The 15,604-nt window shown below is 43.2% G+C and overlaps 1 protein-coding gene across 4 annotated transcripts in view; it reads left to right on the top strand.

The window, feature by feature from the left end:
* pde4ba (phosphodiesterase 4B, cAMP-specific a) overlaps positions 1 to 15,604 on the top strand; it is a 620,756-nt gene that overhangs the window by 118,186 nt on the left and 486,966 nt on the right. For all 4 annotated transcript variants that reach the window (XM_063064159.1, XM_063064161.1, XM_063064163.1 and 1 more), the window contains exon 2: positions 848 to 973. In XM_063064159.1, coding sequence (XP_062920229.1) covers positions 932 to 973 — 42 coding nt within the window. In that variant the 5' untranslated portion in view covers positions 848 to 931. The remainder of the gene's footprint in view (positions 1 to 847; positions 974 to 15,604) is intronic.

Here is a 15,604-nt window from a genome sequence, read left to right on the forward strand (position 1 = left end):
CTATAGTTTCGTCATTATCTCTTGCTTGCAGAAGCTCTCAGTATCCTTTTTCATACTTTTTATATTTCTTTGCTTTCTTATTCTATGTCAGAACTATTATCAACTTTATCATCCTCTTTTGCTCTTCTAGTTCCTTAGCCTTATCGGGGATCTCAATCAGCTCTGTAAGCAGGCTGAGGAAGGCAGAAGGCATTCAATTTAGATGAGCGTGAGGTTTTTTGCATTTCAAGAAGCTGAAGCAGGGTAGGACGGTCACGGTGAATGGAAGGTCTCTGGAGGGTGTTGGACAGAACAAGTATTGAGTTTGCTCTTCTGAATCAATCAGACTGCTGTGTGTATTTAGATAAAGGATTTTTAATTGGAATTTTTGACCATGGGTTGTTGGTTTCAACTTATTGCACTGATCCCTGATGTAAGCAGGGTCATAGTGAAAGGTGCCATGAATAAAATTGGAGATTAGAGCTTTTGTTAATCTATTTTTCAAGGCACAAACTGAAACAGCTGAAGGTCTGAACTCAAGTATTTACTAAAGGTTGCAAAGAATATGACCAAGGAGGACAGTATGTGCATTGTTATGAACCTTTGCAGTATATTTATTTTATATCGAAGAATAAATAGACATGAGTATTTAAAACTAATTTTTAAGCATATGTACTTAATGTTTTTCAATTAATTTCATCACAGAAATCACAAATCACAGAACGTATCTTAATTTTTTTTTGCTCCTTCAAATATTTTCTGGTAGTTTTTATCTTTCCTAAAGTTTCAAATTTAACTTGGAAATATTAAGCCTTAATATGATTGATAGTAATTTTATTCTGATGTGTTTATTGTTGCTTTGTTACAGGGGATACATGAACTTGTAAGGAGCTGGCAATCTGCTTCTCTGAAATAGAAGTGCTGGAACTGTAGAATCCCAGTTATTTTCATAATGAAAAAAAGTAGAAGTGTCTTGGCAGTAAGTGCGGAAGATGTAAGTCAACAGTATGGGTTGAATACCCAATTTAACAGTACAAGTTCAAGCTTTATTTACTAAAATGTTTTTCTAGATGTACTGTGTTAACTTTTTAAAAAAAAAATTCTTAGTTATTAGTGCTAAACTTAATGCTCATACTACTTCAGGATTATTGGATATCGCATAGATTTGGATGTGATCCTCAGTCCTGGAAAATTTCCTTCTCTCTTACTGGATTCTAATCCTCCCTTACTGAAAATGATTTAGAATCTCCTATTTTTTTTTTGCGGTCATTATTCAACACATTGAGTACATGAAATGTTAGTATATTAAGTAGATTCTTGTGCTTTCACACATGGTTTGGAGTGGAGTGAAGTGTTCACCTGCCATAAGAATGTACACTTAAGCGGATTTCTAGAACTATGCACTTAATTGTACTTTAGCTTCTTTGCTAGGGAAGTTTGGTTAGGAGTGGTATTGATGAAAATGTACCCTCTCCTCTAACGCCACCAATTCTCTTTTCCCACCCCCTCCCCATCCCTGCATCCAGCTCTAATCCCTGCTGGCTTCTCCATCCCCCCTGACTTTCTCCTCTCTGAGATGGAAAGTTCTGTCCTCAGCAAGGGCCTTTGCCTGCACTTCAATGAGTTCCTCATCCACCATGATACTGAGCTCCTTGTCTGTTGCCCTAGCTCACTTCTTTGGCAAGAATTCCCCACCCTGCATTGATAATCTCTTTACCCATCTCAAAGTCTCCTCCTCTTCTGCTCTGGACTTCTTTTTATCTCTGTTGTTGATGAGATATCAACCAGCTTGACTTTAGCACTCCTCTCTTCTCAAAAATTAATCTCTCTGAACACTTCCCTTCACCCTCTCCACACCAACCTTACCATCATTATCAAACCCGCAGACAAAGCGTGTGCTGTTGTAGTGTGATAGACTGACCTCTACCTTGCTAAGTGCAGGCAACAACTCTCAGACAGCTCCTCTTGTCCCTTGAAGAGGACCCTGGACCTCACTCAAGACCATCAGAAAATTGTCTCCAACTCCGTTGCCAAGCTCATAGCTGGAGACTGTCCATCCACGTCCACCAAGCTCATAGCTACCTTACCCAACACTGCTCGTTCCTACCTCCTACCGAAGATCCACAAATCAGACTGTCTGGGTAGGGCCACCGTTTCTGCCTGCACCAGTCCCAAATGAACTTCTGTCCATATACTTTGATTCCATTTTATCTCCCTTGGTTCAGTCCCTTCCGACCTACATGCGTGACACTTCACATGCTCTCATTTCCTCAAAAACTTTGAATTCCTGGGCCCTAATTGACTCATTGTCACCATGGATGTCCAGCTCCAATACTCTTCTTTCTCCCCCATCAAGAAGGCCTTAAAGCTCCCTGCTTCTTTCTCGACAACAGACCCGACCAATTCCCTTCTACCACCACCACCCTCCAGCTGGTGGAACTGGTCTGCACCCTCAACAATTTTTCCTTTGGCTCCTCCACTTTCTCCAAACTTAAGGTCTAGCAATGGGCACTCACTTGACCCCCAGCTATGCCTGCTTTTTCATTGATCCAATGTAGATTGGGGGCAGTTTTGTTGAGCACCTTTGCTCCATCTGCAAAAAGTGGAATTTCTTGGTGCCCAATCATTTCAAATCCTATCTCCTTTCCCTTTCTGGGGTGTTGGTCCATGTGCCATGATGAAGCAATTGGGGGTTGAAGGAGAAACACCTCATGTCTAGTCTCGGTAGCATTCGACCTGATGGCATGAACATTGATTTCTCCTTCCAGTAATTCCCACCCTCCCCTTTGCAGTTTTTCTGTTCTCTTGCTCTGGCCTCTCACCTCTTCTCCTCAACTGTCCATAACCTCCCTCTGGTGTCCTACCTCCTTTTTCTGACAAGATCCACTCTTCTCTCCTATCTGATTCCTTCTTCTCCAGCCCTTTAGCTTTTCCACTTATCACCTACCAGTTTCTTATTTAATCCCCCATTCACCTGGCTTCACTTGTCACTTTCTAGGTTGTCCTCCTTCCCCTCCCCCGACCACCTTATTCTAGCTCCTTTCCCCTTCCCTTGTCATCCTGATGAAGGGTCGACTATTCATTCGTTTTCATAAATGCTGAATTCTGCCAGCATTTTGTGTGTGTTGATGAAGAAATACTACTGAAGTTCCCCAAGCTGTCAAAGCTTCCTGCAATGCATCTCTTTGGGAATTTCCTGAACAGTCAAACGAGGAGTGAATTGGTTTTAATGTAGTTATTTTCTTGAAATTACAAAGTTGAGGAGATTTTATTTTACTTTCATTTGGGAGATTTAACATTCAACTACTTTTGCCACTCTTTGAAAAGTGAGATGCTCAAACATTCTGTATGATGCAAATGATGGGTTATTTGTCACATAATTTATTTATATATTTCTGTGTACCTATTATATCTACCCTGTACGTTAGAACAGTTAAATGAAGTACATATTATTAGCTCCAAACCAATTTCTCGTAATAAAGTCTTAATCAGGTTTATTATCACTGTCTTGTATGATGTGAACTTTGGTGTGTTGTGGCAGTACTACTAAGCTTTCTATATAAATTACAAAATAAACGAATAGTATAAAAAATCAGAAATGAGATTGTTTTTATGGACCATTCTGAAATCTGGTGATGGAAATGAAGAAACTGTTCCTAAACTGTCGAATATGAGTCTTGAGACTTTTGTATCCCTTCCCTGATGGTAGTAACAAGACGAGAGCATGACCTGATGGTGAGGAACCTTAATGGTGGATACTATGTTTCTGAGACACCTCTTCTTGAAGCTGTCTTCCATGGTAATGAGAGTAGTGTCACTGTTTAAACTGGTTGTGTCTACAACTCTCTGCAGCCTTTTGTGATGCTCTGCATTAGAGTCTCCCCACCAGGCTGTAATGCGGCCTGTCAGAATGCTTTCCACCATACATTTATAGAAACTTGCAAGTGTCTTTGCTGACATACTAAATCTCAAACAACCAACAAAGTAGGACTGGTGTCATCCCTTCATGATTGCATCAATACGTTGACCCAGGATAGACCTTCAGAGATGTTGACACCCAGAGACTTGAAGCTAAGAATGATACATCAGTTCTCATTGAGGGGTCATCCCTGGTCTTGTTATTGTCAAGTGTAAGGTGTCTGTTGAAACACCACGCAACCAGTCAATCCATCTCATTCTTGTATGCCTCCTTGATGGCATCTGAGCTTTTACTGACAACATGTGGTGTCATCTGTGAATTTATAGATAGCATTTGAGCTGTACTCAGCACATAGTCTTGAGTGCTATGATCAATTTTTTTCCCAATTACCTGGCGAAAAAATTCTATAAATGAGAAAATCTGCAGATGCTGGAAATCCAAATCAACACACACTAAATGCTGGAGAAACTCAGCAGGTCATGCAGAATCTATGGAAAAGAGTAAACAGTCAATGTTTCGGGCTGAGACCCTACTTCAGGACTGGAAAGGAAGGGGAAAAATAAGTAAGAAGGTGGGAGAGGGGAAAAAGAAGAACAAGGTGGCTGGTGGTGGGTGAGACATGGAGGGGGGAGGGGGCAAAGTAAAGAGTAGCATTACCAGAAGTTCAAGAAACAGGACTGGTGAAAGTCAAGGGGGGAGCATTACGGTAGGCTTATTCAGAAAGTCAGAATGCATGGGATGCAGGGAAGTTTAGCCAAGTGGATTCAGAATTGGCTTGCCGGCAGAAAGCAGAGGGTCGTGGTGGAGGGAGTACTTTCAGATTGGAGGGTTGTGACTAGTTGTGACCAGAACCACAAGCATTGGTTCTATTACCTCTACTTTTCGTGATTTTTATTAACGAGCTGGATGTGGGGGTAGAAGGGTGGGTTGGCAAGTTTGCAGATGACACAAAGGTTGGTGGTGTTATGGATAGTGTAGAGGATTGTCAAAGATTGCAGAGAGACATTGATAGGATGCAGAAGTGGGCTGAGAAGTGGTGGATGGATTTCAACCCGGAGAAGTGTGAGGTGGTACACTTTGGAAGGACAAACTCCAAGGCAGAGTACAGAGTAAATGGCAGGATACTTGGTAGTGTGGAGGAGCAGAGGAATCTGGGGGTACATGTCCACAGATCCCTGAAAGTTGCCTCACAGGCAGATAGGGTAGTTAAGAAAGCTTATGGGGTGTTACCATTCATAAGTTGAGGGACAGAGTTTAAGAGTCGCGAGGTAATGATGCAGCTCTATGAAACTCTGGTTAGGCCACACTTGGAGTATTGTGTCCAATTCTGGGCGCCTCACTATAGGAAGGGTGTGGAAGCATTGGAAAGGGTACAGAGGAGATTTACCAGGATGCTGCCTGGTTTAGAGAGTATGCATTGCAATCAGAGATTAAGGGAGCTAGGGCTTTACTCTTTGGAGAGGAGGAGGATGAGAGGAGACATGATAGAGGTATACAAGATATTAAGAGGAATAGATAGTGGACAGCCAGCGCCTCTTCCCCAGGGCACCACTGCTCAGTACAAGAGGACATGTCTTTAAGATAAGGGGTGGGATGTTCAAGGGGGATATTAGAGGAAGGTTTTTTACTCAGAGTGGTTGGTGCGTGGAATGCACTGCCTGAGTCAGTGGAGGCAGATACACTAGTGAAATTTAAGAGACTACTAGACAGGTATATGGAGGAATTTAAGGTGGGGGGGGGGTTATATGGGAGGTAGGGTTTAAGGGTTGGCACAACATTGTGGGCTGAAGGGCCTGTAATGTGCTGTACTATTCTATGTTCTATTACCAGAAATTTGAGAAATCAGTATTCATGCCTTCAGGTTGCAGGCTAACCAGACAGAATACAAAGTATTGCTCCTCCAACCTGAGTGTAGCCTCATCCTTGGAGTAGGCCATGGAATGACATGTTGGAATGTGAATGGGAAGTGGAATTGAAATTGATGGCCACTGAGTAAAGGTGTTTGGCACAGTGTCCCAATCTACGTCAGGTATACAGGAGGCCACACCGGGAGCACCGGATACAGTAGATGACCGCAACAGACTCTCAGGTGAAGTGTCACCTCATCTGATGGTTGAGGAAGGGAATCTACTTTCTTTGAAGAAGGAGAATATCTCAGTTGTTCTGGAATGAAAAGCTTTGTCCTGAGAGCAGATGTAGAGAGGGAGGAACTGAGAGAAGGAAATGGCATTTTTACAAGTGACAGGGATGGGAGAGGTATAGTTCAGACAGTTGTGAGAGTCAGTGGATTTATAAAAGATGTTAATAGATAGAGTGTCTCTAGAGGTGTATACGGAGAGTTTGGGAAAGGGGATACAGTTGTTGGAAATGGATCAAGAAATTTGAGGGTAGGGTGGAAGCTGTAGGCAAAGTTGATGAAATTGATGAGCTCAGCATGGGTGCATGAAGCAGCAGCAATGCCATCATCGACGTAGCATAGGAAGAGTTGGGGAGAGATGCCGGTGAAGGCTTGGATCATGGACTGTTCCACGTAGCCGACAAAAAAGCAGGCATAGCTGCGACCCCTGCAAGTGCCCAGGTCTACACCTTTGGTTTGAAGGAAGTGAGAGGAGCTGAAAGAGAAATTATTGAGGATCAGTTCCACCAGAAGGAGGAGAAAGGTGGTAGACAGAAACTTAATTGGGTCTGTTGTCCAAAAAGTGGAGAGCTTTAAGGCCTTCTTGATGGGGGATGGAGGTGTATAGAGACTAACTATCCATAGTGAAAAAGAGAGGACTGGGGCCAGGGAACTTAATCAGTGAAAAGATCAAAACTGGTGAAGTGTCACAGATGTACGTAGGAACAAACTGAACCAGCAGGGATAAAATAGTTGAAGAATGCAGCACAATTTCAGTGGGGCAGGAGCAGGTAGAAACAATGGTTCTACCTGGATAGTCAGGTTTATAGATCTTGGGCAGGAGTTAGAAATGGGAGGTGTGGGGTAAGGGAATGATAAGGTTGTTGGCAGCGGATGGGAGATCCCCAGAATTAATGAATTCAGTGATGTTGCAGGAGACTTGGCATGGAGAGGGAGACGATGGAAGAACAGCCCAATGACATGGTATCAATGTCACTGAGTTGTAGGCACAGCAGGACGAAGGTGAGGTGCTCACTGAGGACAAAACGTTCTGCCTCAGAGAGGGGAAGGTCAGAAGGAATTGTGAAGACCTGGCATGGATGAGAGCTGGGATCAGAGTGGGAGAAGAGGATTGGGGTGTTCAGGAAAGGTGGGGTTGGAGGAAGATGGAGGCTCTGTTGACTTGAGAGCTGACAGTGTGGCCTGAGCGACACGGGATTGCAGAGTGGTGATGGGGGAAGAGGAGACTGGGGTTCCAGTAGCAGCTCGTAAGTTCTTAGCCTGGACATGCTGTTGGTCAATGTCCAGATGAGGCGGAGGTACAGGTTGAGCAATTACCCATTTGAAGGTGTCAGGGGTCCTTGGAGCCGGCACTGATGGCGGTGGAATTAGGGTTCTCAATCTGCTTGGGATTGCTGGAACTGGTATTGGTGATGTTGGTGTCACTGATATAGAGGTGTCCAGAGCCACTGGGGTGGGGGATTGATTCGGTGAGATTCATAATCTGGGGGGATCTGATGATATTGAGGTTGGCAGCAGGGATCCTTCCAGACTTCCGGCCTAAAACATCGACTGTTTACTCTTTTCCAAAGATGTGCAAAACAATTCGCATGCTCATTTCATGTGTTACCACTCATTGTTCCTATCATTCTGGTCATTTCTTATTTTCTGTTGGGGCGCAAAATCCAGTGTAAGAAGTTGTGCCCCATTTTCGTCAGTTGGTAATGGATAATTAGGCAAATGACAAGGGCCATTTAAAAGTAATTAGTTTTAAGCTGAGCATCCTGAGGCAGGGAGATGAGGCTTTGGCAAGAGTGCAGAGGCTGAGGTTTCTGTTTTTCTTTATTATTGCATAGGTAGAGCAGCAAGAATGGATCCCTGGGAAGTGCTGTGCTCATCTTGACTGGTGTAGTCATCGGGAGCCCTCCAGTCTCCCTGACTTCCCACACCTGTGAGAAGTGCATCTGGGTGCAGCTCCTTCTAGACTGCGTTAGTGAGCTGGAGCTGGATGCCCTGTAGATCATTTGAGAGAATACGAGGTTGATAGACAGCAGTTACAGGGGGGCAGTCACACCGAAGTTCCAGGAGGCAAGGAGCTGGCTGATTGTCAGGAGAGGGAATAGGCAGATAATTTAGAATATCCTTAGAGCTGTTCCCCTCAATAACAAGTACACCACTTTTGATATAGCTGGAGGGGTGACCTTCCAGGGAAAGATGCAGTGACCAGTCTCTGGCATGGAGTCTAGTTCTGAGGCTCAGAAGGGAAAGTGGTGGAGGGGTGGATGAGGAAGAGTGGTGGTGATAGGGAATACAGTATTTGGTGGAGAAGGCATGAGATTTTGTGCATGTGGAAGATGCACCCAGATGGTATGTTGCTTCCCAGGTGCCAGAGTCAGGGATGTCTCATTTTGGGCCCACAGCATTCTTCAGGGGTGGGGGGGGGGGAGAGTTAGCAGCTAGCAGCCCAAAGTTGTGGTATGTATTGGTGATAACAATGTAGGTATGGAAAGATCTGAGGTCCTGAAGAGAAAATGGGTAGCTAGGAAAAATGCTAAACGGGACCTGAAGGGTAGGAATCTCTGGATTGCTGCCTGTGCCACACACCAGTGAGGGTAAGAATGAGATGATATGGTGGATGAATGTATGACTGAAGATTTGGTGCGTGGGGCAGGGTTTGAGATTGGTAGATCATTGGAATCACTGCTGAGGAATATATGGCCTGAACAAAATGAATGAGATGAGAATCAGAATCAGAATCCTTTATTATCACCAAGTATGTGGACACATACAGGGAATTTGACGCCGGTTTCCCTGAGCTCTCGCTGTACCAGGGGTTGCACTTGAACTTGAGAGATTGTTGGAGAGGGTTTAAACTAATTTGGCAAGAGGATGGAAAACTGTGATGGGTCAGATGATGGAACAATTGGTGTCAAGGTAGATGCGAAATGTAGAGAAACTGAGGAAGGAGAGGCAGTGGACTGAAATGTTGTCAACTGGACTTTAATATCAGAAGTATCAGAAACAAGGGTGATGAACTCAGCATTGGTCAGTACATGGAACTATAACATTGTGACCATTCCAGGCACTTGGCTGTCAATAGGGCAAGAATGGCTGCCATATGCTCAGGGGTTTAGATGTTTCAAAGGGAACAAGGAGGAAGGTAAGAGGTGGACGAATGACATTGGTCATCACAGCTGCAGAAAGGGAGGACATCATGGAAGGATCATCTATGGAGTCAGTGTGGGTGCACATTAGAAACAGGAAGGGAGTAGTCTTTCTTTTGAGAGTATTTTGTATGACCGCCAATAGCAACTGAGGAGCAGATCATTGGTAGATTTTGGAAAGGTGCAAAAATAACAGGATTACTGTCATGGGTGACTTCAAATTCCCTAATATTGATTGACACCAGGTGGAACATTTAGTCAAGAGGAAGAAGGAAAGATACTTCAGATTTAGGAGAAGGAAGGATACTTAAGGTTTAGCAAGCAAAAATCAGACAGGGTTCATGAGAGTTATAAAGAAGCCAGGAAGAAGCTTAAGAATGTACAGTAATTAGGGGAGCTAAAAGAGGGTGTGAGGTGGCCTTAGCAAATAGGATATAGGAAAAGCCCCAAAGCATTCAACATGTATGTGAACAACAGGGGGATGACTAGAGAGAGGGCAGAACTGACCAGATTTTTTTTGAAAAAAAGGAAATGTGCTTGGAGTCTGAGGAGGTGAGGAAGGTCCTTAATGTATTCATCAGTGAGAGATCTATAACAAATGTGAGTTCAGTGCAGAGTAGGCTGATGTATTGGAACATGTCAAGTTAAGAATGCAGGTGTGCTGGTACTTTTGAAAAGCATTAGTGTAGATAAATCCCTGGGATCAGACAGGATATATCCCAGGTTAATACGAGAAGTAAAGTTGGTAATGATCGTTGCATCCTCACTGCCCACAGAAGTAGTACTGGAAGACTGGATGGTGGTAAATGTCATTCCTCTGTTCAAGAACGTTAATAATGATCTTCCTGGAAAATATAGATGAGTGAGTCTTAACATCAGTGGTAGGCAAGTTATTGGAGAGGACTTCGAAAACCAGGATTTGGAGAAGCAGAGTCTGGTTAGGGATCATGTGCATGGCTTTGTGAGAGGCAGGTCATACCTTGAGAACTTGACTGACTTTTGCGAGGAAGTGACAAAACTAATTGAGGGTAGAGTAGTAGATGTGGTGTGAGGTTCCCCATGGTACGTTTATTCAGAAAGTCAGAAGACGTGGGGTCAGGGAGATGTGGCTGTATGGATTTGAAATTGGCTTGCCAATTGAAGGTAGATGATACTAGTGGATGGAACATATTCTACCTGGAGGCTCATGACATGTGATGTTCCACAGGAATCAGCTTTGGGAGCCATTTTTTTAAATGATTTTGATAAATGACTTGGATGAGGAAGTAGAAGGATGGGTTAGTTGGTGGTGTGGTGGATAGTGTAGAAGGTTGTCATAGGTTACAATAGAATATTGATCAATTGCAGAGCTAGGTTGTGAAGTTGCAGGTGGAGTTCAACCTGGAAAAGTGTCAATTGATTCATAGTGGCAGGATTCTTAGTATGAAGGAATAATGGGATCTTGTGCAAGTTGATAGAATGGTTAAGAAGGTGTATTGGCCTTCATTAGTTGGAGGACTGAGTTCAAGAGTCACAAGGTAATGTTGCAGCCTCATAAAACTCTAGTTAGATTACATTTGGAATATTGTTTTCAGTTTTGATCACCTCATTATAGGAAGAATGTGGAAACTGGAGAGGGCACAGAGGAGATTTAATGGGTTCTTTCTGGATTAGAGAGCATGTGTTATGAGGAAATGCTGAATGAGCCAAGACTTTTCTCTATGGAGTGAAGGAGGATGAGAGGTGAATTGTAGAAATGTCTAAGTTGACAGAAGGCTTAGATAGAGTGGACAGTCAGTGCCTCTTCCCAGGGTGGCAATGGCTAATACTTTTAATGTGCTTAGAGGTAACTATAGGGAAAATGTCAGAAGTAGGTTACTCACAGTGGTAAGTGTGTAGAGTGCACTGGTGGGGGTGGTGAACATTTAAGAGACTTGTAGATCAGCATATGGAGAGTTATTTGGGAGGGAAGGATTAGAATGATCTGGAGTAGATTAAAGGGATGTCACAACATTGTGGGGCCTGTACTGGGCTGTACTCTATGTTCCATGTTTAGTTACACTATTTCTTCTGTTAATGTTTGTGTGGATCAATGCACACTCAGCCTCATTTCATCATCTGAAGAGATTTCTTCTAGACACTCTCTAATCTTAATATTTCCTGGTTTCTTACCTTAATGCTAGACCAACTGAAAATAACACATTACCTACTTACTTAATAGGAATTGCTGTATTTAATCACCCTATCCTAGTTCTAACCAAGCAGGCTTAACTATTTAGATCTGTAGAGACCCAAAATACTGCACTTGGAACCTGGAATAATAAACAATCTGTTGGAGAAACTCGATGGGCCAAGCAGCACCTGTGGGAAGAAGGGAGTTGTTGACATTTCAGAAAGGGGATTGAGAATATTTGGATAGCTGCTGGAGGGAGTTGAGCAAGAACACAAAAGGCTAGCAGTGCTGGGATCTGCCATTCACCATTCTCCTAATGGTCCCTGTGACCTCTTTATCAGATTTCAGCACTGGTCACCCTTTGTATTCCTCCTTATCTCCTTCCACTTCCCTGCCCTACCTTACACCATCTCTCTCAATTTTTCTATTTGGCAGATGAATGATGTATGAAGGCTTCCACCGTCTCCCAATTCCACACCCCATCTACCCTCTCTTACCTAGCATCGCCTTCTTGTTATCCTTCTTCCTTACTTGGTCTACCAATCACCTCGGACACCTGTCTCTCCACTCAGAGAATCCTCTGTGTTCTCTACTTCTACTCCAGATTCAGAGTTTCCATCTGAAATTTCTTTCCTTCCACAGATGCTGCTAAACCTACTGAGTTCCTCAATCAGGTTGTTTGATGTTTTGGATGTGTATTTTTATTTTCTTTTATAGACCCTCTAAGACCTCCTATTTCTTCTTGTAGTATGGATCCTGGTGCATAAAGGTCTTCGCTTTGTTATTGGTCTTTTAATTTGTAAAAATTAGAAAAATAGATTCATTTAGGAAAGATTCCCAAATTTTAGTTTGGTAAAATAATTATTCAAAGCGGAATCAACTCAATATTTAATGATGTGTATTGCAGAAGGTCATCCTGTCTTTTATTACGTTATTAGAAAAAATAATCGGTCTCTGTCCACTCTCTCCATGCACAGATCATCAGGCCAGGGCTTTGATTCCTTTGTAGATTAATTTGAGAACTAAATAACAGAAAAAGGTGAATATAGCCAATAGATAGACAAATCTGATGAAAGACCGCTAATATGAAATGTTTACACCTTTAACTCTATTTCTTCTTCCACATATATTGCATGTTTCCAACACCTATTTCTGATTCCCAGCATCTGCAGTTTTGAACCTCTATTTGTGAAAATTACACAGGCTGCTCTATAGCTGGGGTATCAGGCAGACATGCTCATTGATCCTTTTTTTTAATTAACCTCGAAGTCTTTCTTGGCGGGGAATTGATTATACTGTATTTAGAAACATAGAAAACCTACAGCACAATACAGGCCCTTTGGCCCACAAAGTTGTGCTGAGCATGTCTCTACCTTAGAAGTTACTAGGCTTCCGCATAGCTCTCCATTTTCCTAAGCTCCATGTGCCTATCCAAAAGTCTCTTTAAAAATCCTATCGTATCCGCCTCCACCAGCGTTGCCGGCAGCCCATTCCACACACTCACCACTCTGAGTTAAAAAAAAACTTACCCCTGACATCTCCTCTGTACCTACTCCCCAGCACCTTAAACATGTGTCCTCTTGTAGCAGCCACTTCAGTCCTGGGAAAAAGCCTCTGACTATCCACACGATCAATGCTTCTCATCATCTTATATACTTCTATCAGGTCACCTCTCATCCTCCGTTGCTCCAAGGAGAAAAGGCCGAGTTCACTCAACCTATTCTCATAAGGCATGCTCCCCAATCCAGGCAACATCCTTTGTAAATCTCCTCTGCACCCTATGGTTTCCACATCCTTCCTGTAGTGAGGTGACCAGAACTGAGCACACTCTCCAAGTGGCGTCTGACCAGGGTCCTATATAACTGCAGCATTGCCTCTTGGTTCCTAAATTCAATTCCACGATTGATGAAGGCCAATGCACCGTATGCCTTCTTAACCACAGAGCCAATCTGCGCAGCTGCTTTGAGCGTCCTATGGACTCGGACCCTAAGATCCCTCTGATCCTCCACACTGCGAAGAGTCTTACCATTAATACTATATTCTGCCATCATATTAGAACTACTAAAATGAACCACTCCACACTTATCTGAGTTGAACTCCATCTGCCACTTCTCAGCCCTATTTTGCATCCTATCAATGTCCCGTTGTAACCTCTGACAGCCCTCCACACTATCCACAACACCTCCAACCTTTGCGTCATCAGCAAACTTACTAACACATCCCTCCACTTCCTCATCCAGGTCATTTATAAAAATCATGAAGGGTCTCAGAACAGATCCCTGAGGCACACCACTGGTGACTGACCTTCATGCAGAATATGACCCGTCTGCAACCACTCTTTGCCTTCTGTGTGCAAGCCAGTTCTGGATCCACAAAGCAATGTCCCCTTGGATCCAATGCCTCCTTACTTTTTCAATAAGTCTTGCATGGGGTACCTTATCAAGTGCCTTGCTGAAATCCATATACACTGCATCTACTGCTCTTCCTTCATTAATGTGTTTAGTCACATCCTCAAAAAATTCAATCAGGCTCGTAAAGCATGACCTGTCCTTGACAAAGTCATGCTGACTATTCCTAATCATGTTATGCCTCTCCAAATGTTCATAAATCCTGCCTCTCAGGATCTTCTCCATCAACTTACCAACCATTATTCGATAAAATTGTATCTGATTCGTTTCTGAGTCAGAATCAGGTTTAATATCACCGGCATATGTTGTGAAGTTTGTTAACTTTACAGCAGTAGTACAATGCAATACATAATAGAGGAAAAACTGAATTACAGTATCTGTGTACGTATATATTTTTTTTTTCTCAACCATTATGGGTGGTGTATATGTGTGTTTTTCCCTCAAACTCAGATCCTCTACCAGAGGCCTGAGAGCTTGAGGGTTCTGAGCAGTATCTTTGCTGCTGCTAATAGTGCACTTGTCTGGACCAAAATCTCAGATGTTGTTCCTGGGATTTGTTGGAGCCACTCTTTAGTTGAGATGTCATACATCCAAGTGCTCCTAGCACCTCCAAGACTACATTGGCTTTAACCTTCCCTTCCACATTCTTTCTAACTTGCTGTTTCAAGCCCTGGTATTTCTCCAGCTTCTCGTATTCTTTCTTTCCGATTTTACTGACATTTGGATTTACCACATTCATTACTATTGCATTCTTCTGTTCCTTGTCCAGTATTACTGTGTCAGGTTGGTTGGTCACTACCTGCTTATCAGTCTGTATTTGGAAGTCCCACGGGATCTTAACTCTGTAATTCTCCCATTTGGGCTTGGGATTGTCCAATCTCTACTCAGCGCAGATCTTCCTGTACACAATTCCTGCAACTTAGTTGTGCCATTTAGTGTAAGCCATCCTGTCTGAAATTTGCACCCTGCTATGTGTTGGATGGTTTCCATAAGATACAGGAGCAGAATTAGGCCATTAAGCCCATGAAGTCTGCTCCACCATTTCATCGTGGCTGATCCAATTTTCCTCTTGGCCCCAATTTTCCTGCCTTATCCCTGTATCCTTTCATGCCTTGACCAGTCAAGAATCTATGCCTTAAATATAAAAAAAGACTTGACCTCCACAGCTGCCTGTGACAAAGAATTCCGCAAATTCACGACTCTTGGGGTAAAGAAATTCCTCCTCTTCGCCATTCTAACAGGATGCTCCTCTATTCTGAGGAAGTGTCCTCTGGTCTTTGACCCTTCCACTGTAGGAAACATTCTTTCTGCATCCACTGTATCAAGGCGTATCACCATTCGATAGGTTTCAATGAGGTCTCCCCTCATTCTTTTGTATTCTAGTGTATACAGGGTCACAGTCACCAAAGGATCTTCATATGACAAGCTATTCAATCCTGGAATCATTTTTGTGAACCTCCTTTGAACCCTCTCCAGCTTCAGCACGTCCTTTCTAAGACAAGGGACTCAAAACTGCTCACAATACTCCAAGTGAGGCCTCACCAGTGCTTGAACATTGCATCCTTATTTTTGTAATCTAGCCCTCTTAAAATGAGTTTCAGTGGATTCCTTGCACAGTCTGCATCTTGGGTCTTGTCTAGTATGATGGACCCATGCTTCTATTGCTCTTGTGCTCAGTGTCTGCTGTTGTGCAGCCATGAGCAGTGCCTCTGTGCTGTCCCTCAGCCCTGCCATTTCCAGATATTTGCAGAACTTTCTTATGTCAGCCACCTCTGATATCTGGCGATGGTACATATTGTGCAGTGGCTTGTCCTGCCGTGGCTTCTGGTCCTCTGGCTCTGTTTCACCCACTTCCATTTCCATATA

Source organism: Mobula hypostoma, chromosome 12 (genome assembly GCF_963921235.1).
Source record: "Mobula hypostoma chromosome 12, sMobHyp1.1, whole genome shotgun sequence".
Lineage (NCBI taxonomy): Eukaryota > Metazoa > Chordata > Chondrichthyes > Myliobatiformes > Myliobatidae > Mobula > Mobula hypostoma.